Here is a 22,469-nt window from a genome sequence, read left to right on the forward strand (position 1 = left end):
AATGTTATACCTTTTCTAATATTCACTTAAAAATTGAACTCGATCTTGAACATTGGGAAGGGTTCTATTTTCTTTCAAATTCTAAAAACCTCAAATGAACTCCGTCAGAGCTACCAACCGAAGACCCAGGCGAGTGTCGAGGCCGCGCCCGGTGCAGCCGGAAAGGAACAACCAGGAAAGAGGTAGCCAAACCACCACATATTTTAACATATCACTTTATGTCCGATTCAGAATTCAACTACGTGAGAAGATAACGTCTTGTCATCTATGTGCAGATTTTACATTGAAACGTGTGCACATTGCGGGTTGACAAACCATTAATCTTAATCTGGAGTCAGTAGGAAACACCGAGGCTTCTCCATTATTGGACGTTAGCGTAGGCCGCGCTTTGTTTGGCTTGGTTTGCTGTTAATCCTTACTGATCTGGCCTTTTGCTGAAGAATGTTGGTATGTTTTAACTGCATGTTTCTCATTCGCCAGTTAAACCTTGCACACAACTGCATGCAGTGTTCCTCAAATGTTTCTTTTTTTAATGTTTACCAACAGTAACATTCCCTCGTAGAGCTGTCCTAGCTTACTGCTAATGTTAGCTGGTGCGCAACCCTTTAAGCTATGCTAGCCGCCGAGATGTAGCCATTGAAAATCTGCTTTTACTGCGTTGGGTTTGAGCAAAGAGCTGCCATTTTTTTGCGAGGATGGAGTGTAAAAGTGTAATTGAAAAAACAGTTGTCTGGTCTGTTACGTGAATTAGGTGTCATAGTTTGCTGCTTTTGTAGTGTAATGCACAAGCCCTAAAACGTTAACTTGTAAGTTATAGCACCGCAGCTTGATGGTTTGACTTATTAGTTTCTATGCTAGTCAAACATTTCATACTGCTGTAACGTTGGTCAGTCTGCTAACTTACTATGCTAACGAATTAGCATGCCCAACCGGTGCGGTGATCAAACTATGTAACGACGATCAATCGCTAAACAAGACGCAGTGATCCCGTTGTTGCATTGGATAGCTGGAGTTATCTATTTGCGTGGAACACTTCAGTTACTGTCACCTATTTTAACTAGTTAACATCAGCTATGACGACTGCATTAGCTCACGTTGGCCAACTAGGATAGCTAACTTATCCTAGGATGGTTAATGGAACATACAGAAGCTGGCCACCATTATGTTTGCTAAGGTTAACGTGATTTTTTTTTCTGTAACTGAATCATTTCGACAAATACATATTAGGTCGTATTTCTCTGCTTCTCTTCCGAGTAACCGGTTAACGTATCAGTCACCTATATTTTCTGTATCTTGTCTTGCGTAAATCAGGTTTTACTTAGCCAATGGCTCATTTACTAACGTTGCTTTTGGGTGCCAATAAACGTCAGCAATGTTGTAACCTGGAGCAACATTAACTGTGCTGGCTAAAGGTTTAGTCTACCAAATGATAAAGCTGCTTATTTAAACCAAACTGAATTGTAAAATAATATATTGATCGACGTGCCTTGACTAGAGCGAAGTGAGTATCGGGCACAGGTAATTACTGTTTACAAGTAAACAGGAAACTGGACCTTTGCATATTTTTGTACATTCTCCACAAACACGAGAACAGTCGCAGATGAGAACCTGTCATAACTCAAAAGCTTCGTTCGTCTTAAAAGGTCATCTTAAAGCAGACGGCGGTCTTGGTTAGTAGGTGGCACGGCAGAATGCGTATTTTTGTGCATGATGCACAGCTTGATGAAAGTTGAGTTGGTGTCCGCAATCCAATGGTAATTCGCTGTTTATGTTGGGAGATTTAAGTTAGCAAATGGAAAAAATTCAAACTTGACCCAGTGACCAACTCGCTCGTTTGCAAGGCAACTAAAGATACGCCTTTTTTGTGTCTCATGGTTTTATTACACTGTAATGGATTTCAGTGGAAGGCTATCCATGCATAGTGTTTGTCTGTCATAGTGTGTTTAGATATTAAAATCTGTAAACAAAGCAGTGTTCCCTGTTTGCAGATAGATTTTGGTCACAAGTGTAACATGCCACCTCAACAAGCCTGTCTTTGGCATTTGTTTAGCCAAATGACAGCCAAAACCAACAGTACCATAGTCATTTTGTTATTGGTTACTATACATTGAGCACACAAAGAAGGGTCTGGTGAAGATAGGCAGGTACCTCCCCACCAGTCTGCCCTCCCTGGCTACTTAGCATGCAAATTTGAATTTCATACATCTTTCTGGATAGGCCCAGACTCATTTGAATATACATGAGGCCTCTACTCTCAAAATCGTAAACCTCATTGTGACGTTATAACCCCATCCTCTTCTCCACACCTCACAACATTCTGACAGGATTACAGACAGCTGTCAAGAAGGCCCAGCCTATTCAATGTGTAATATTTTTAGAGTGAGTTGTGGTTTATGCTTTGATGAAGTGTGAGAGATCAGTAGTAGTTTAATGTAGGTTGTCTTTTAGTTTAACAAAGGGTAGGTTTTTGTTATGCAGGCAGGGGCTTATGTGGGTCTTGGTAAATTTTATCCTGAAGTTTAAATGAGCTTGCGGTCGTGCTATTGAATACGGTGCATTCCCATGTGTGCAAGTGGAATGAATAAAATGTTACTCTTTAATCCTAGATGCTAGATCACGGAGCATGCAGTGTCCTGACATTGGGGTTGGATTCCCAAAATGACAAAATAGATAACCTCCCTGTGCTGTGGCTTAAGATGAAAGCTTCTGCTTAAGAAACAAATATAAATGTAGGCTAACATTCAAAGGCATCTGACAAGAAACAGAAGTTGAGATCAGAGGCAAAAAAACTGACCTTTCCATCAGTCAGAAAGAAAGCATGCTGTTGGCAGTACTCATAGTACTTAAGTGCATCTGAAAGACATTTAGGCATTACAGAATTATGTATTTGTTTTTCTACTCTAGGTGTGTATTCTCTGCTGTGTGTGACCCACGTTGATATTGATTTAGTGCCCTGATTGCCAGTCTCAGTGCAGCCCTAGTGGAGGTGGCTTGCCCTGCCATCTTTAACCAAGTCAGGTTTGTGCCAACAATGACCAAACAGCAACTTCGAGGCTCAGGCGCCCATGGGTCGTCTCTGGCATGCAAGTAGCCGATCCTCGCTACACTCAAGGTGTCTCATTCTAGTGATCAGCAGATCAGACCCATTGATCTATGGTTATAAAGAAATCTTTGACATTAGCTTAAAGATTAATGGCCCTAACACTGGGCTAGGTAGCTAGCCACAAATCATAACTTTTCAAAACCTACCAACTGTGTCATGCTGACTCAATTGAGGTCTACTAGTGTTGTGTACAACTTTAAACAGCCATGTTCTTAAAATAGTGCACGAATTGAGGATTAGGGATGGGCAAAAGTATATTTTTTTGAAATGGACGAGGAGTTGTGTTGTGTAATCTATCTGGCTAATCAGTCTGGAGGAAGCCTTGTATAATTAGGCTGGATTAAGGTCATGCTCCCTAGACACTGCTCTGGTTCATCCATCAACACCTACCCTGATAGGCTCTTTATTGATTAGATTCATTACTACTTGGCTGTAATTTAAGACATTCGTCGTACCCAAAAATATTTTTTTGGTTTTTGTGGTGCTGATTGTAGATGCTTGTTCTTTGTTTAGGGTTATTTGTTTGGTGGCATACAAAATGTTCTCCACACTAAAATGTGACGTGTTAATAATGCCTGAGCAATACTTTGGTGACCGCTCATTTCTTCCTGTGAGAAACTTGATTGGCTTTGTCTTTGTGTAAGCAACATTTGTATGAGCGAGGCCTAGGTGGCAAGAATATGGTTCGATGTTTATTTAGGATGATGGGCTTTCAGTGAATTCATGCATTTTGCATTTGGTTTAATTTAGTTTGGTGATGATGTGGTCTTCATGTGGCAGAGGCTGTGTGTGATGGGGCCTCAGTAGTATATGAGAGAGACTAGTGCTCTTATGTGACGGTGAATACTATCAGCCGAGGGCTGTGGCTCCTGGTAGGAAAGGATGCAAATGATGGATTTGGATGGAGTTTAATTCTGTGATATGATTGGAGCTCTCTCACGTCCTGGTGGATTAAGGGTGATGTCATAGATAGGGTACCTGAATATTTTCCACCGCCCGCTGTTTGAATCCACCTTCGCCATGTCCGTTTCAGAGGTGTTTAGCGTAGCATTTTCACCAGACCTGCAGACGCAAAGATCCCTTTGGTGTTCTGCGGGGGGGGGGGGGGGGGGGGGTTGAGATTCAGTAGGCCTTTGGGCCCTATGTAGCCTATGCATTCACTCCCTAGAATACCTGCTATGCATTCACTCCCTCGATCCCCTATAGCACAGGGGAATACCTCCTATGCATTCACTCCCTATAGCCCAGTGGAATACCTCTTCCTTGTAAAATAACACATTCTGTGAAACAGTGGGTGTGCTCTTGAGAAACAAAAGAAAGTGGCCATTCCCAATCTGTAAGGCATATGTTTAGTGTCTGTCCACAATAATGCTGCCAAGTTTTGGGGGGAGTTGAAAAACTAAAGTATGTTGCAATAGTCTAAAATGACTTGAAGCTCAAGCAGATTCACTGTGTTGTAGAAATGTAATGTCATCATTGACCGATGAAACAATTAAGCTTATCCAAAAGATTGAATCGTATGAAAGGGTTAATAGAATAGGATGAAAAAGCTCCAGTGTTTGTCAAGTTCGGTATTTTTTTTTCTATGGTCTCGTCAACAGTGATCTGTGTCCCTGTCTGACGTTTTAATTGTAGTTTACTTAATTAAATGCGGTCTCTCCTTTGTTGGTGTCTACTGATAAATTACTGTTAGCCATAAAATGAAGACATGTTTCATCAGACGAATAAATGGAGGGGGGATTATAGACAATCTGCTATTGATTATTTTGATCAGACTAATAGATGGATGTGGGAAAATGTACAATCTGTTATGGATTAGTTTGATCTTGTCTGGTGTCCCCTCAGAACATTTCTTTTGTTCAGTGGACTTGTGCAACTCTGACATTTCCAAGGACTGTCAACTCACACACACACACACACACACACACACACACAGGTCTGTTCAGTTCTACCTCAGTGCTGCTGCCTCCCCTCTGATAGATGTGCAGTATGATTTACTTGTGTGACTGAAACAATAGATCCACACAGGGGCTCAGCTGAGCACAGGCCTCTTTGTCATCTCAAGCCCCTGCGTCTTCAGCTCTCTAGCCTTGTCTTTTCTTGGAAGATTGCCTTCTTTTGTCAGACGGGGCAGCTGCACAGACTACCCCCTCAAATTAGAGACAAAACCAGATCAATGGAGAAAGTAAGAAGAACCTGGGGCAAGACTGCATTAAAACAGTTGTCTGCCTTGGGATTTGACCTGCTCACCTCCTGTTTTGAAACCAAACAATTTCCCCAGTATCCCAGATGCACAAAATCATGCATTTTGGATGAATTGTTGCAGAGATGATGTTGTTTTGAACAGAGCTCCGAACTGTTGTTTGGCACTATTGTGCTTAGGTCTAAGTGCACAACAAATGCAGAATTTTTAAACCTCAAAAATGAGTGTTATGTTAAATCCCCATTTTCAAGGTGATGCATAGGTGATTCCATGGTGTCTCTGTCTCTGTGTTGTGATGAGGCCTTGTGTTGTGCGGTGGTGCAGGGCATCGTGTTTGTAGTGGTTACTGCACTAGTAGCCTGGGAGAGCTCCTACTGCTGCCTGAGCAACAGCCTGGTTTCTGCTGAAGCCCCCAGCTGGGGTTAGCATTAGCGTTAGCATAGCCTCAGTGGACTGCATGATGGCCTCCCGCTCACCTGAAGGTAAATTTGGAATCGCCCATCATTTCCTCTCACTGGTGCCTCTGTTTGTCTCCTGCTTTGATATGTCTGTGAATCTCTCTTACTTGGTTGAAGCAGCCAGGTTAGAAGGTCGAGGGAGCTGACAGCTTGAGAGTTGCATTTTGACCGTTTAGCCGTTTACAGCCCTTCATCAAGTGGATGTAGTGTTACAAAAGGCTCATTGTTATTGTGAGTTGTTGGTAAATTGCTGTTAAACTGATTCATCTCTTCATTAGTAGCACAATACAAAAAGCCAAGTAGCCTAGCTCTTGATGTGTGCTCTCACGGAGATCTCACGTCATCATCCTGTTTGAATGATGGGGATTTAAAAAATAATAGTTTAAAAAAAAAAAAAAGTAAGTGGGCTGTAGGTTTGTCCATGTCATTGTTCTTAATATGGGTCAGGAATGTAGTTTAGCTTTTGCTGCAGGAAGCTAGGCGCTGACTGTCCTGGAAGCCAGTTTGTGTGTGCATTGTGCTTCGACGTCTCTTTACCTAGCTTCAGCAGGGATATCACAGTGTTTGTGTGTGCCTTGCGCTTCAACATCTCTTTACCTAGCTTCAGCAGGGTTATCACAACAGCACAATGTGCAGTACATGTGTTGGGGGTTTTCAAAGATGATCTTGTTTCGGTCTGGGTGATATGGATGTGGATCTAACAATACTGGAAAGGACATCTGGGTTTTTAAGCACTCTTATTATGTTTGGATCAATAACCATTGTGTTAAAATACAATGTTTAGGCTAGCTGCTGTCTTCCCGCAAACTCAAAATCAACATGTCTGTGGTAAAGTTTGGCCAAGTTTGTGATTTTAATTCCACAGGGCTTCTTCCTAAAAGGCATATTAGGGTTTAAGGGTTGCCCCCCAAAAATGTCTACTTCACATCTGAGTGCACCAGTGAAATGTGTGTTCCATCTCCCATTGGTCAAAGGCCTTTCAGTGGCCAGGTGATCCAGTGGTTTGTGATTGGTGGATTTGTTTATCAATAAACACCATGTAGTTATTAGCGTAATAGCAGTCTGATCAAGGCTTTTCTGTTAGTAGTCCATTTTAAACAGAAATCCCACGCTATCGCTGTTGAGAAAAGCCCTTGTTATGACTGCTTGGCTTGTCTACACTGAACTAAACAGCCTGCTGAATGCTGCCCCAGTCTGTATTTTTCGACTGCATGCCGGCAGCAGCGGCATGTCATTTTACATGGTTTCTAGATGGACCGATAGGGCTGCGTTTTGAGACCACCCTGAACATGGAAAAGTGCAATAGAACACCACTTAAAGTCGGACCTCTGACTCCAACTCTACAGACACCATGACTATATCAAAGGTTAATAGACCATGACTATATCAAAGGCTTTTATAATGTGGCATGCCGAGGCATTTTATCTAAATAGACAAGATCTAAATTGTACATTATTATTGATACCTGGCAGATAGAAGTAAAATACACTGTCACATTTAAGCCAGAGCTGGGAAATATCATGTTGGACATTCCGAATTGTCATGCACCATAACACGGCAGAAATGAACTAGTCAACCAGTTGCTTTCAAAAACGACGGCCCTTGGTGTTGGCAGGCCCATTTATAGCAATGTTAGGACTGCAAAGCTGCTGTGCATCATGTATTAATCACATATTAATGCTCATCATACTGGAGTTGTTTGTTCTGAGAACAGTCTAGTTTCATTTTGGTGAGCTGCTAGGCTGCGTCACACACACCCCTATCCTTCCATGCCAGCTCTCCCTTTTACACAGATGATGATTCGGCTCTGTGACTACCTCTGCCGCCGACTCAGAGGCCTTTTCTGCTCTTTTGACATGCTATTTGGAGGAAACGTTTACCACCAAACAAACGAGTTGTTGATCATGATGGGTTGTCAGCAAGTACGCATCCTCATTAATCGGAAATACACTAGTCAGGTTGTGTTTGAGGCCCTCTCTGCCACATCAGCATTCCACGCTTAATAAGTCTCCAGAACAGCTGAGATCAACACGGTTTTGCACACATAACAGACAACCGTGTATATCTCATAACAGCATGATCTGTCCAATACTGTAGGTAGTGTGGGCTGCGTAGACTAGGCACTTCAGTGCGTCGCTGCTTGACTTAGTTATTGCCTCAACCCTGTCTGCTTTCACTTTCCTTTCTCACTGAAGTGGTGCTTTTCATTGGTTGGCAGTGAGACACTCAGGCGGATGTGGTTGCTCTCTCTGCCGCTCTGCAAACTCCAATGATTTGGCTCTGCCTTTGCTGCCTTTGCATGTAATGGTCATAGGTTAGGCAGCTGTCTCGAAGGCTTTTTTATGCCTTAGTGCTTTATCCCATGGGCATAATCTCAAGTAGTGACACCAATGGCAGAAGTCCCCCCTCTCTGGATGGTGGCAGAAGTCCCCCCTCTCTGGATGGTGGCAGTAGTCCCCTCTCTGGATGGTGGCAGTAGTCCCCTCTCTGGATGGTGGCAGTAGTCCCCTCTCTGGATGGTGGCAGTAGTCCCCTCTCTGGATGGTGGCAGTAGTCCCCCTCTCTGGATGATGGCAGTAGTCCCCCTCTCTGGATGATGGCAGTAGTCCCCCTCTCTGGATGATGGCAGTAGTCCCCCTCTCTGGATGATGGCAGTAGTCCCCCTCTCTGGATGATGGCAGTAGTCCCCCTCTCTGGATGATGGCAGTAGTCCCCCTCTCTGGATGATGGCAGTAGTCCCCCTCTCTGGATGATGGCAGTAGTCCCCCTCTCTGGATGATGGCAGTAGTCCCCCTCTCTGGATGATGGCAGTAGTCCCCTCTCTGGATGGTGGCAGTAGTCCCCTCTCTGGATGGTGGCAGTAGTCCCCTCTCTGGATGGTGGCAGTAGCCCTCTCTGGATGGTGGCAGTAGTCCCCCTCTCTGGATGATGGCAGTAGTCCCCCTCTCTGGATGATGGCAGTAGTCCCCCTCTCTGGATGATGGCAGTAGTCCCCTCTCTGGATGATGGCAGTAGTCCCCCTCTCTGGATGATTGCAGTAGTCCCCCTCTCTGGATGATTGCAGTAGCCCCCTCTCTGAATGATAGCAGTAGTCCCCGTCTATGGATGATGGCAGTAGCCCTCATCCTGGATGATGGCAGTAGTTGCTGTGCAGTCGGTGTCCCGGCATGCAGGCAAGCGTACACCAGACTGGATGGAATGATGGAAGTTTGCATAATTACAGCATTCTAAAGAGGTGGCTGAGAGCTCCCCATTGGATGTGTTTTTAGTATGGAATTAATTTGACTAGGTAAGGCTGCCACGTCCTGAAATGACACTACTAAAAAAACCTTAAATAATATAGATGGCGATCCTAGGATGGCCATTAACAGTGAAGGGTTCAGTGTCATTTTAATTTGACGTTTTGTTGTGATTTGTTAGTACACCTTCTTCTGTGGTGCCGAGAACTAGACATGTGGACCACAACTGTGTGGTGACCTCTCCTTATCTTCAGCCTTTTCCTACTGAGGTGCAGCCCAGCCCTTTAAAACATCACCTCTTCCACTTTAGTGTGTGACCTTGTGAAACTCTATGTCGCTCTAACCTGGTTAGCAGTGTGCCTCTCTCCAAAGTCATTACATTGATTTCTGACAGCGGGCGGCTCAGAGGCACTGCAGCCTTTTATCTCCTCTCGCTGGCAAATGGTCTCAATGAAGTCAAAATGGCCGGAGGTCTGCTGGAGTGGGCCTAGACCTGTCTCCCCTCCCCGCTCCCTCGCTCTCTCGGCTCTTATTTGCTCTCTCTATTAGCTCTGCGAGAGGCTGAGCAGGAGTCCATCAGCGGTCTCCTCCCGGCATGACGACGTTTGTCCTCTGTGAAATGATTTTCACCGAAGGAAGCACACTGGCGGCCTGGATTTCACAGAGAAGACCGGAGGAGATTTTGTCAAGAGGCAACACACCAGTGTCATTGTAACTGAAATTTTTGGTGCTTTTGTTGCCAAACTTGGTGTGATTGTGTGCCATCTTGGTAAGTGTGGCCCCTGCCCGGTTCACAGGTGCTAATGGATGATTAGGATGACTGGTGTTCCTGCACACTATGTAATTGGATCAGAGAGCAGCAGCAGCACAGACACTGGAGAGAGAGCAGCAGCAGCTCAGACACTGGAGAGAGCAGCAGCAGCACAGACACTGGAGAGAGAGCAGCAGCAGCTCAGACACTGGAGAGCATCAGCTCAGACACAGGAGAGAGCAGCAGCAGCACAGACACTGGAGAGAGAGAGCAGCAGCAGCACAGACACTGGAGAGCATCAGCTCAGACACAGGAGAGAGCAGCAGCAGCACAGACACAGGAGAGAGCAGCAGCAGCACAGACACTGGAGAGCATCAGCTCAGACACAGGAGAGAGAGCAGCAGCACAGACACTGGAGAGAGCAGCAGCAGCACAGACACTGGAGAGAGCAGCAGCAGCACAGACACTGGAGAGAGCAGCAGCAGCACAGACACTGGAGAGAGCAGCAGCAGCACAGACACTGGAGAGAGCAGCAGCAGCACAGACACTGGAGAGAGCAGCAGCAGCACAGACACTGGAGAGAGCAGCAGCAGCACAGACACTGGAGAGAGCAGCAGCACAGACACTGGAGAGCATCAGCTCAGACACAGGAGAGAGAGCAGCAGCAGCACAGACACTGGAGAGAGAGCAGCAGCAGCACAGACACTGGAGAGAGCAGCAGCAGCACAGACACTGGAGAGAGAGCAGCAGCACAGACACTGGAGAGAGCAGCAGCAGCACAGACACTGGAGAGAGCAGCAGCAGCACAGACACTGGAGAGAGCAGCAGCACAGACACTGGAGAGAGCAGCAGCAGCAGCACAGACACTGGAGAGAGCAGCAGCAGCAGCACAGACACTGGAGAGAGCAGCAGCACAGACACTGGAGAGAGCAGCATCCCATGATTAAGGCTAGAACTCCCTCTCACGTATAATTCTGTAAATAGACAATTGTAGATAATTGTAATTTATAAAGGTCCTATTTGCAGGGTTTTCCAGCATGGACATGACAGGATGAAGGCTCCTGGGTCCTCGCTTTCTTTTTCATGACATTTGCCAAAGAGTTCTTGGGTAAACAACTATTTAGACTCCAGATTGAGTATTGCATTTTGTGCCCAAAATACACCAGCATGTATCCATTTCTAGCCCTCCATCAGGCGGATGTACTGTTACATTAGGCTCATTGCTATTATGAGTTCTTGGTTTATTGTGATTAACCATGTTCCATTACCAGCTGCTGCAGTTGGCTCCTGCGTCACAAAGACATATCGGCCCCTTGTGAGAAAGAAAGCCGCCTCCTTCTGGTGTGTCTTTTCATTTTGATTTAAGGGAGCGGAGTGAGGATGGACATTTGTCCCGCAGCGTTTCCCGTGAGGAGGTGGCATAACACATTTAGGGAACTGTGTCAGTCAATCCTGGGGTTGAGCACATGGCTGTCATCAGAGGCATGCCAGTCAGTGTAGTGTCCAGACACCCCCTCTCCAAAAACAACCCCCTCACCTGCTTAACCCCGCACAGCTGCCAAGTGACTCACGCCTCCAGCTGGCAGGAAAGGCCTCCAGAGCTGGGCCGGGGAAATCCAACCCTGCAGTCCTCTGCTCGCTCTCCGTGGGCCTGCAGTGTTTGATGAGGATTATCTACAGAGGGACGCCGTCCTCCTTTTCCATTCAAGTATCATTCAAGAGGCTCCTTTTCATGTAATCAGCAAAGATTAAAGGTGTTTTGTTGTTGTGACGGAGGTATTCCGACGCCCTGCTCTCTTGCTTGAGAGTCCTCTGTGTGGCGCGTCTCTGCCATAACAGGTCTGTGGTGTTTACAGTCCGTCTCTCCCCTGTTATTGAGGCTAAAGCATGTGGAGGGGCCTGCGCTGACCTGTGTGTGTGTGTGTGTACGTTAGTAGACAAGTGTCCTTGGGCCTTAAAGAGCAGCCCTCCCGCTCACTGACTTACTCATAACCGCCATTGTGCAAGGAAGGAATGTAGGCAAATATTACTGCTGTCAATCAGAGGTCACAGGAAGGCAGCTTTCGACACACGCCCACGCTGCATAGTGGAGGGAGGAACTGAGGAGGCTGAGGTGTACTGTGGGCTGAGGGGGCTGGGGTGTACTGTGTGCTGGAGAAGTTTCCTCTACTGAAGGAGTATTTGCCGTCCTCCAAATTCTTTTGTTTTCTGTGATGAAGTTATATGCAAGCATGTTTAAGCTTTCAGTGGTTTTGTGAGTTAACCCTGGTGTGGTCTTGAGTGGTGTCAAAACCCAACTATATGGTACTCTATTATCAGCAGATCTTTGCAGAGCAGACTGGCTGAGCCTCTTTGTCTCTTTTTTTGTCCCGCAGATGAAGAGGTTCCCGCAGCAGATATGGTGGCAGAAGAATCTGGGAATCCGGGAGCTCAAAATAGTCCGTATCAGCTACGAAGGAAGTCACTGCTACCGAAGAGAACAGCCTGTCCCACAAGCAAGACGAGCATGGAGGCAAGTGTGAGTTCAGGCAAAGGCCATTAGAGTCCCACTCCAGCCCGGGCACACAGTAGCTCCTGTCTTACCCACACAGGGATGCCAAATCTGGGGCCCATTGTAGCCTGCAGTGGAAAATATCCCTTTGAACATATTTTAGCCTTGGATAAATGTGAAATCCTGTTAGGAAAACTAGGCTCTGATAATACGGAGAATTGAATAAAATCCCCCCATCCCCCTACATTTATGAGTGATGGAGCCGGAGCAGGAGGCCTGGCTCTGTCACCGTGGTGATTTATCTCCCCCATTGCAAAGGTGATGTTTCAATCTGTTATTTTACTCATTTTGAGCCCCTGCTTCATTAAAGCCAGCTGACATTTAGATAAAAGCCATTTGAGGTAATGGCCTACTTTGGCCCCACAAAATCAGTCAGTATCACCTCCATTTTGAATCTGTTCGCAGCGGTCGCATCACTTAATGAATTGTCTTGAAATGCTTGTTGATGGCAATATTGTATCTAATCACATTTCTTTTCACAGGGTGCCTCGACTTCAACTACAGAGAACTTTGGCCACCGAGCCAAACGTGCCAGAGTATCTGGAAAATCACAAGACCTTCCAGGTAACGTGTCACAATTTACACCAGACATCATACCAGCCCTGTTCACAATCATAGTACTGAAATACAAAGTCTTTATCTTATCTCTGTAATATAAACGTTATTGTTGATAAATATCAAGACCTCTGTATTAAAAGTGTTAAGAAGCAGAGGTAAGGGAAATTGTCTAGGGAGATTTAACAGAGTCCTTCGTTTGTTGTTGTAACAAAAGACACAAAACCTAGCCACTGCATGCTAACACACTGCCCCTATGCTGTAACTACATGGAAGTGGGAACCTCCTGTGTGTGGATGAGGGTGTGTGGGTACCTCCCGTGTGTGGATGAGGGTGTGTGGGAACCTCCCGTGTGTGGATGAGGGTGTGTGGGAACCTCCCGTGTGTGGATGAGGGTGTGTGGGAACCTCCCGTGTGTGGATGAGGGTGTGTGGGTCAGTGTGTGGGTCAGCGTGCTCCCACTCCCTGCCCAGTGACTCCTGCTAAATGACCAGACCAAGCGCTGGTTACTTATTAAATCCGTTCAGGTTTGGTTTGTGGAGGTTTCCCCACTAGGTTTCCCCACTTCCCCACTCTGCTACTGCACAGGCCCCAATACATGTGTGAACCATGACTGCCAGGACAGGTGTGCTTTTACCTTATTTGGCACAGGTGGTGACATCACTGAAACTTCACCTGTCGGCCAATGCTCTCCCTACCATGGCACTACCTCTAAACTATCCTCATAAATTCTTTGCGTATGAATCGTCCCTTATTTGCCGTGTCTGAATATGTCTTCTCCCTGTCTCAGCTGCACCAGCAGAGCAGTACCTCCAGGTGAGACTACCTGACGAGGTGGTCCTGAAGATCTTCTCGTACCTGCTGGAGCAGGACCTGTGTCGGGCTGCCTGTGTCTGCAAGCGCTTCACTGAGCTGGCCAACGACCCCATCCTATGGTGAGACCTCTATGCCCCTCTGTTATGTCAATACCATCTACCCTGCTTTATTTGTTCATAATGTCCCAGGAGTCATCATTGAAGATAAGTGTGCTTTTAGCTCCATTTCCCGTCCCTCATGTTCTCACTATCTTACTGTGTGCGTGTGCGTGTGCGCATTGCAGGAAGAGGCTTTACATGGACGTGTTCGAGTACACACGTCCCATGATGCACCCAGAGTCCGGAAAATTCTACCAGATCAACCCTGATGAGTACGAACAGCCCAACCCCTGGAAGGAGAGCTTTCAGCAGCTGGTATGCACCTCAATTAAAGAGCTGTTCTCATTGTATGCGTCTCAATTAAAGAGCTGTTCTCTTGCTGGCTCAAAGCTGTTCTCATGCTGGCTCAGAGCTGTTCTCTTGCTGGCTCAGAGCTGTTCTCTTGCTGGCCCAAAGCTGTTCTCTTGCTGGCTCATTCATGTACGGAGGTGAATGAAGGGCCAGCTAGAAGGAGGCGTCTCCGGTCGCTCTCTTCTAACATTATTCACGATTAACTGGGTCTTATTTGTTTGTGCAGTACAAAGGAGCGCACGTCAAGCCAGGCTTCGCTGAACACTTCTACAGCAACCCGGCACGATACAAAGGCAGGGAGAACATGCTGGTGAGTATTCAGTATTCAGCTCTTTGGTCGTCGTCTTCTTCTGAAGCTCGACCTGGTCGGTGCCTTGTTTGTTTGATGCAACTCCTTGTGTTGCTGTTCCAGTATTATGACACCATTGAGGATGCCCTTGTTTGTTTGTTAGTTTGTTTGTTTGATGCCACTCCTTGTGTTGCTGTTCCAGTATTACCACACCATTGAGGATGCCCTTGTTTGTTTGTTTGATGCCACTCCTTGTGTTGCTGTTCCAGTATTACGACACCATTGAGGATGCCCTTGGAGGCGTCCAGGAGGCCCACTTTGATGGCCTGATATTTGTCCACTCGGGGATCTACACGGATGAGTGGATTTATATCGAGTCACCGATCACAATGATAGGAGCTGGTATGTGTCGCGGCCCGCACAGTCATTCATGATCATAATTCCCTGGCCTGTAAATACGCTGCCTCTGTACACACATAAGTACTGTACCTTTAATTAACATAATTATTTATCGTCCCTAATTTTAGCTCCTGGCAAAGTAGCTGATAAAGTCATCATTGAAAACACGAGAGACTCCACATTTGTGTTCATGGAGGGATCTGAGGACGCGTACGTGGGCTATATGACCATAAAGGTAAGTTATGAACATCACGTACGTGGGCTATATATTTTTTTTGTATCCCCCCCCACTTGGTTAATAAACAGTAGGTTTATCAGACCGTGAGCCTCCATGTGCTAGACCCACTAGTACAGCCACGGGTGGCCCTGGATGTGCCTGTTCCATCTAAATCTATATACCAAAAAACACCTCCGACAGGCACGAGCTAGACGGGGGGCCCTTAGAACCGCTGGTTATGTTAGTCCACAATTCTGTGAGAACCCCCTTGATGTGTCTGATTTCGTGCGCGAGACTACAATGCCATTTCCAGAACCCCCTTACGGGGTCCCCATGCTATTAGCATGCTTGGAGGTTCGTAATGTGGCTACACTGTCTCAGCGGTGTGAACGGCAGCGCCCTGAAACTCATCTGTTCAGAGTGTTGGTGCAGGCGGTAGGAGGGCAAGAAGAAAACCAAAACAGTGGATAATGAGAATCTGTTACGTTGACTGAAGTAGGTATGGCAATGGTTTTGTCTGTCCCTCCAGATGAATGGTTTGTCAATTCTAACACCTAGCTAGCCAGCAGGTTAATAATAATAAGTGTACACTATTGGTGTTCTGTAAGGAGTTTGTGTTTACATTCTGGCATCCTTTTGAATGCGTGACTGGCAGATATTGTATGTAACATGGTTGTTCAGGTCTGTCAGTGTACAAAGCTTTGGCATTTCCTGGTAGCCAAGCCTGTGGAATTTCATCAGATCATGAAAAGATCATAAAAATAGGCCTGTTGGTGGATGTGAGCTGTGCTGGCATTGTTCTCTCCAACACAACAGAAATAAAATCTGTATCCAAGGCTAGGAGACCGAACGCAACTATGCTCTGTTCTCTGAAGGAGATTTGCATCAGTTTCTTAATGCATCTCAATAAGGAGACCTAGCCATCTCCACAGATAGGTCAACTAAAGAAGGTAGTGTCAGTTCATCCCAGTATGAACATGACAGTGACTTACATTATTCTATAAGTTGTACAGACTTTTATTTATGAAAGTAATCTATAACCATGGGAGGTGTTGGGCACCGGCGCTGCCTTAACGCTGTTCAGCTGGTCTGGGCAGGTTTTAGGAGTCCATGATGTTAAGCTGGTGGTCTGGGCAGGTTTTAAGAGTCCATGTTCAGCTGGTGGTCTGGGCAGGTTTTAAGAGTCCATGATGTTCAGATGGTGGTCTGGGCAGGTTTTAAGAGTCCATGATGTTCAGCTGGTGGTCTGGGCAGGTTTTTAGAGGCCATGATGTTCAGATGGTGGTCTGGGCAGGTTTTAAGAGTCCATCAGTTTCGAGAAGGATGATTACACAAACGCTGTCAGAAAAGAGCCGTCTAGGTTTGTGGATGTCTTATGGTTGCCGTCTTGTGCTTGTGCGTGGTTACCCTTGCTATTGGCTATCTGCTGTGAGGATGTGGCATACTCAGTGCTGCAGGTGTTCAGTGAGAAGCCCATTGCAGTCGCCACAACCCCAGGCTTCACATTGCCTTCGTGCCCGAGTTGTTATTGAATAATTCATTGTAGCATTAAATGAACAAATATTGTTGCAGCTTGCCTCAGCCACTTTATTTCCCTAAAATGTCACATGTTGTGAAGTTATAGTAAACACAAAAGAGTGGCCTTGTACTGACACAATGTATAAAACTGATAGAAAGCAAAAATCTACAGAGCCCCCTTTGTGCTTTTAACTTGCACACCTTATATTCCACAGGCGAGCTTAAATGAATATTCCTGAGTCCTGATCAATCTTTCTGTGTGTCTTCTCTAGTTTAACCCTGATGACAAGTCAGCCCAGCACCACAACGCCCACCACTGCCTGGAGATCACGGTCAACTGCAGCCCCATCATCGACCACTGTATCATCCGCAGCACCTGCACCGGTATGAATCCCAATGACGGCTGGTGCCCTTACCTGGCCTTGAGCAGTCTGAAGCCGAGGCCGGCCTGCAATACTATTGTGCATTTAGTATAGTTTATAGTTTAGTGTACACATTGTGTCTAGCCTTAACTGAATTTCTCTTTCGGATCTTAATTTGCGATTAAACGCCTAACATAGCTATTTCACTGATGTCAGGGATGGCTTGCCAGTTGAGCATTTGGTTAAGAGAGATTTGTGGGTGCGCTGCCGGGTGTGTTGGCCACCTCCCCCTGTGCCATGCTGGTGTTAGCCTGTTGCCAAAGCTAAGCACGTGTCTGTTCTCTCTCTCTCTCTCTCTCTCTCTCGTGTGCCTGCAGTGGGCTCAGCCGTCTGCGTAAGCGGACAGGGCGCCTGTCCAACCATCAAACACTGCAACATCAGCGACTGTGAGAACGTGGGTCTATACATCACAGACCACGCACAGGTAAAGCAAATCATCCTTGTAGCACAAAGCAAATGTATAAATGAATGTACATTGAAATATCAAGTTTTGTTCGAAACCAATACATTTGTTATGTTTTTAGGGAATGTTGCATTTAATGCCCCGAACAGAGACCCCATTTTCAAGCTAATAATGACCTCATTCTGTCATTCTAGGGTATATATGAAGACAATGAGATTTCCAACAATGCTTTAGCTGGGATCTGGGTGAAAAACCACGGCAACCCCATCATTAGACGGAACCACATCCACCATGGCAGAGACGTGGGCGTGTTCACTTTTGACCATGGCATGGTAGGTGAAATGGGCTTTATGCTCTTGAGGGCTTTCTTCCATCATCATTCAGAAAGTTGTAGATGCACTAGGTGTGTGTGTGTGTGTGTGTGTGTGTGTGCGCGCCTGTGTGTGTGTGTGTGTGTGCCTGTTTCATCGTCTTGAAGAGGAAAGCATTGCTATCCTGAGGCTTAATCCTCTGGATTGACAGACCCCTCCAGCACAAGTAGTTACATAAGCGCCTTAATCTGGTGCCGAAAATTCCACTCGCCCCAAAAAAAAATTGTAAATTTATGCAGATCCATCCACTGCTGTTTTGTCACTTCGGAGTTGTGGAGGAAGAGCTTGTTGTATGTCCCCGCTGGTCTCCTTCCCTTCGACAGAGACACAGACACAGAGACACAGCTTGTCAGACTAAACATAGCCCCTGTGATGCTGTCTCCCCCTCACAGGGCTACTTTGAGAGTTGCAACATCCACCGGAACCGGATCGCAGGCTTCGAGGTGAAGGCCTACGCCAACCCCACAGTGGTGCGTTGCGAGATCCACCACGGGCAGACGGGCGGCATCTACGTGCACGAGAAGGGCCGAGGCCAGTTCATCGAGAACAAGATCTATGCAAACAACTTTGCTGGGGTCTGGATCACCTCCAACAGCGATCCAACCATCAGGTACTTGGGCTATATAATCTGTTGTTTTACTGTCATTACCTGTAGTGCTTTGTGTGTTTGTGCTAGAGAAGGACTAAAGCTTGGTTTATGCTCAGAGGCGTAAGCGTAAGCGCAAGAGGCCGTGCAAGCCCCTTGCGCGACTTTTACGTCTTGCGTGCGTCGGCCCCTTTTTCTAGACTTGGCCATTTTACGCAAGCCTATTGTTCTAGGTGTGAATTGCTTGGCAACACCCCCAACGCAACGCGTGAGCACCTAGCAATTCATGCTCCCTTTAGAAGCATGCAAGGGCCTTAACTGTTTATGTCTGTCATGCACAGGGGCAACGCCATCTTCAACGGGAACCAAGGCGGTGTTTACATATTTGGCGACGGACGGGGTCTTATAGAAAGCAACGACATCTATGGCAATGCCTTAGCTGGCATTCAGATCAGGACAAACAGCTGCCCCATCGTTCGGCACAACAAGATCCACGATGGACAGCACGGAGGCATCTACGTGGTATGGGAATGGCCAAACATTCTATAGTCACTGTAGAGTATACACTACGATACACTATAGTCCACCACCCTCAGCACTGTAGTCACTATACGCTATAGTCCACCACCCTCAACACTGTAGTCACTATACGCTATAGTCCACCACCCTCAACACTATAGTCACTATACGCTATAGTCCACCACCCTCAACATGAGTCACTATAGACAATACACTATAATACACTATAGTCCCAACTATAGTCACCATAGACTATACACTATAATCCTCCACCCTCAACTAGTGTATGAAGCACCTGTTGGAGCGTGTTGTACCCTCAGCATGGGGAAGAGCTAACTTTACCATAGCTAAGCCATCTAAGGTATTAGATGTAGATATGTGTTGAGGTGGCCACAGGGATGTAAAGATGTGTGTTGGCGTGTCCACAGCATGAGAAGGGCCAGGGCGTGATCGAGGAGAACGAGGTGTACAGTAACACGCTAGCCGGCGTCTGGGTGACCACGGGGAGCACGCCAGTCCTGAGGAGGAACCGCATCCACAGCGGAAAACAGGTTTGTGTGTGTGTGTGTGTGTGTGTGTGTGTGTGTGTGTGCGTAGAACGTGGGTGGATGTGTGTGTGTGTACACCAATGTTTGTGTTTCGGTCAGCCCAAAAAAAAATTCTTGAGTGCATTACCATAATCACACCCTAAATATGTTGTGTTTGCGTGTGTACACACACAGGTCGGCGTGTACTTCTATGACAATGGCCATGGTGTCTTGGAGGACAATGACATCTACAATCACATGTATTCTGGTGTCCAGATCAGGTGTGTGATCGTAAAAACCCCTTATGACCGACACAGGACTGAGTTATATTTCCACTGTAAGGTGTTGATGTTCTATGTCGGCCTTCTCTGACTCCACAGAACCGGCAGTAACCCCAAGATCAGACGGAACAAGATCTGGGGAGGGCAGAACGGCGGCATTCTTGTTTACAACTCTGGTAAGGTCACAGTCTTATCATGTTCGTCTCCAAATGTGTTTCTGGTGCAAAATGTTCCCATCAGTGTCCCTCAGACTTAACGTCATTTAGCTTGGTGTGAGAACTGTTGTTACCTTCTGACTAATCCGTTAACGCTTTCCAAACCCTGATCCTAGGTCTGGGCTTCATTGAAGACAATGAGATCTTTGACAATGCCATGGCCGGCGTGTGGATCAAAACGGACAGCAACCCAACGCTACGTAGGAATAAGATCCACGACGGGAGGGATGGTGGCATCTGCATATTCAACGGAGGAAGAGGTGAGCTGCCAGGATGGACTCCCGTGGGTCCCTGGGCGTTATCTGTTACCCACAGCAAGTAGATTAGAAACCGTTTGGACAGAGCGATACTGATGTGTGTGTGTGTGTGTGTGTGTGTGTGTGTTACAGGCTTGCTCGAGGAGAACGATATCTTCAGAAATGCTCAGGCCGGAGTCCTCATTAGTACCAACAGCCATCCTGTATTACGGAAAAATCGGATATTTGACGGCTTCGCCGCAGGTAGGAACCAGAGATCAAATGAAATGATTATTTGTATTAAATCGAGGAAGGATTTTGACTAACGGTTGGCTTCGTGTTTCTTGAACAGGTATCGAGATCACAAACCACGCCACGGCGACGTTAGAGGGCAATCAGATTTTCAATAACCGCTTTGGAGGATTGTTTCTAGCATCTGGTGTCAACGTTACTATGAAAGGTGAGCGAAAAAAGAGGTTGTTCTATCCATAGATGTACCACTGAACTGTTGAATCCCGTCGAATGAATTGGCCGAGTCGGCATTGACAGACCACTGCCTTCTCTTCTCCCGCCCCTGCAGATAATAAAATCATGAACAATCAAGATGCTATCGAAAAGGCGGTCAGTAGAGGTCAGTGCCTGTACAAGATTTCCAGTTACACCAGCTATCCAATGCACGATTTTTACAGGTAAACACCTTCCCCATCTTTCTATTACTGATCACACGTAGCTGTCAACATGACCTCACCTGTGTTCATCGTGTGCTTCCTCTGCCCCCTAGGTGTCACACCTGTAACACAACAGACCGCAACGCCATCTGCGTGAACTGCATCAAGAAGTGCCATCAAGGGCATGATGTAGAGTTTATTAGGCATGATAGGTTAGTCCCTTGTTGCGTATTTCTTCATTTACATGTTGTTCAGTAAGTGGTTCCACTTGTGTGTAATCCCTCCCAGGAATGCTAACAGGGAAGCATAGTATTCCACTCATAGCCCGGTGTTTTACACCTTAGACATTACATGTAGACGTCCAGGATTTGCTGAATAACATCTTGCCATTCATCATGATCTAGAGTGATATGCAAATTGAAGTGCATGATTAAGAGTGAAATAATATTTGAAAGTAAAAATTTTGTCTAGACAATTGGTCAATAAGTTTCTCCCTCTGACAAACATTATCTGTCTAGTCATTGACCTGCTGACCTCTCTCTCTCTCTCTCTCTCTCTCTCTCTCTGTCTCTGTCTCTGTCTCATCAGGTTTTTCTGTGACTGTGGCGCTGGGACGTTGTCAAACCCGTGCACACTGGCCGGAGAGCCCACACACGACACGGACACACTCTATGACTCGGCACCCCCTATAGAGTCCAACACCCTGCAGCACAACTGAGCCCCCCCCCCCCCTCTGCCCGAGGCCTTGGCCCCCCCGCCTCTCCAGGACTGTGTACTCCCCGCTCCCCCCCCCCCACCGCTCCCTTTCCCCACACCTCAACCCGTCCCGTCGTGTGTGCTCCGAGACCAACCCAGTGGGGCCACCAAGCTACATGTAATACAATTACACTTCACAGGACTCGTTCAACTTCAAACAAACGAAAGAAAAGAGAAAATATCTCCAAGGAAAACACAAGCAGAGGGGACGTTTATATTTAAAACAAAACAAGAGGTAATGGGAGGGAAAAAAAAGAACGCATATTCTGCTGTGGACTTGGCTTTTTTTTTGTTTTGTTTTTCAGTTTCATTTCTTGCGACCTGAGTTTTAAAAATGAAAAAAAATGAAAAAAAAGTTAAATGATGGGAGGAGCTGTCATAACGCAGAACCGGGTGCATGACCAGCACCTAGTCCTCCACACCCTCCCTTCCTGGAGGCTGGGAGGTGAATGGGGGAGAGAGAAAGAGAGAAAGAGAGAAAGAAAGAAAGAAAGAAAGAAAGAGAGAGAGAAAGAAAGCGAGAGAGAGAGAGAGACAGATTGAGAGATTCCTCTAGCCAATCCCCACCTCCCCAGGCCTGTCCCTGAGCCACTGGGGGGTAACGGTTCACGTCAGGAAGCGGAATCTCCCGTGGATACGTTCTCCGCCACCGGTCCTCCAAGCAGCAGTCCTGTTGTGTACAAGTACGGACAAGTGTGTTGGTGTGTGTGTGTGTGCGCGTGCGTATGTAAGTGTGTGTGTGTGTGTGTGTAAACAAGTACGGACAGATGACCCAGCACTTCAGCTTTTTCACCTTTTTGTTTTTGGTTCATCTTTTTTTTTATTTTTAAAGAAAAAATGTTATTGAGATTTTGATTTTAACGCTTTCTCATGTAGATTTGTATTTTCAAGCAAAAATCTTAATGTACTTGAATATCTTTTATTTTATTAAATATAT

The 22,469-nt window shown here is 46.3% G+C and overlaps 1 protein-coding gene across 3 annotated transcripts in view; it reads left to right on the plus strand.

Annotated features, from left to right (window-relative positions):
• fbxo11a (F-box protein 11a) overlaps positions 1–22,434 on the plus strand; it is a 22,515-nt gene extending 81 nt beyond the window's left edge. Inside the window, exons 1-22 of one of the 3 annotated variants that reach the window (XR_013968854.1) lie at positions 1–182; positions 12,130–12,272; positions 12,788–12,869; positions 13,651–13,795; positions 13,960–14,089; positions 14,352–14,435; positions 14,684–14,816; positions 14,942–15,048; positions 16,821–16,932; positions 17,288–17,394; positions 17,568–17,705; positions 18,137–18,354; positions 18,672–18,852; positions 19,278–19,400; positions 19,572–19,657; positions 19,757–19,833; positions 19,989–20,132; positions 20,262–20,372; positions 20,461–20,568; positions 20,689–20,739; positions 20,890–20,988; positions 21,365–21,498. The exon at positions 1–182 is cut by the window's left edge and continues 81 nt beyond it. Coding sequence is in view for 2 of the 3 variants with exons in the window: in XM_080849423.1 (XP_080705549.1) it covers positions 95–182; positions 12,130–12,272; positions 12,788–12,869; positions 13,651–13,795; positions 13,960–14,089; positions 14,352–14,435; positions 14,684–14,816; positions 14,942–15,048; positions 16,821–16,932; positions 17,288–17,394; positions 17,568–17,705; positions 18,137–18,354; positions 18,672–18,852; positions 19,278–19,400; positions 19,572–19,657; positions 19,757–19,833; positions 19,989–20,132; positions 20,262–20,372; positions 20,461–20,568; positions 20,689–20,797; positions 20,890–20,988; positions 21,365–21,494 (2,655 nt within the window). In the remaining variant the exon portion in view is untranslated. Of the gene's footprint in view, positions 183–12,129; positions 12,273–12,787; positions 12,870–13,650; positions 13,796–13,959; positions 14,090–14,351; positions 14,436–14,683; positions 14,817–14,941; positions 15,049–16,820; positions 16,933–17,287; positions 17,395–17,567; positions 17,706–18,136; positions 18,355–18,671; positions 18,853–19,277; positions 19,401–19,571; positions 19,658–19,756; positions 19,834–19,988; positions 20,133–20,261; positions 20,373–20,460; positions 20,569–20,688; positions 20,798–20,889; positions 20,989–21,364 lie in introns of all 3 variants that reach the window. The other 2 variants (XM_080849423.1, XM_080849424.1) reach the window with 2 other exon arrangements.
• The last annotated feature ends 35 nt before the right edge of the window (positions 22,435–22,469 follow it).

This window comes from Sprattus sprattus (genome assembly GCF_963457725.1).
Source record: "Sprattus sprattus genome assembly, chromosome: 12".
Lineage (NCBI taxonomy): Eukaryota > Metazoa > Chordata > Actinopteri > Clupeiformes > Clupeidae > Sprattus > Sprattus sprattus.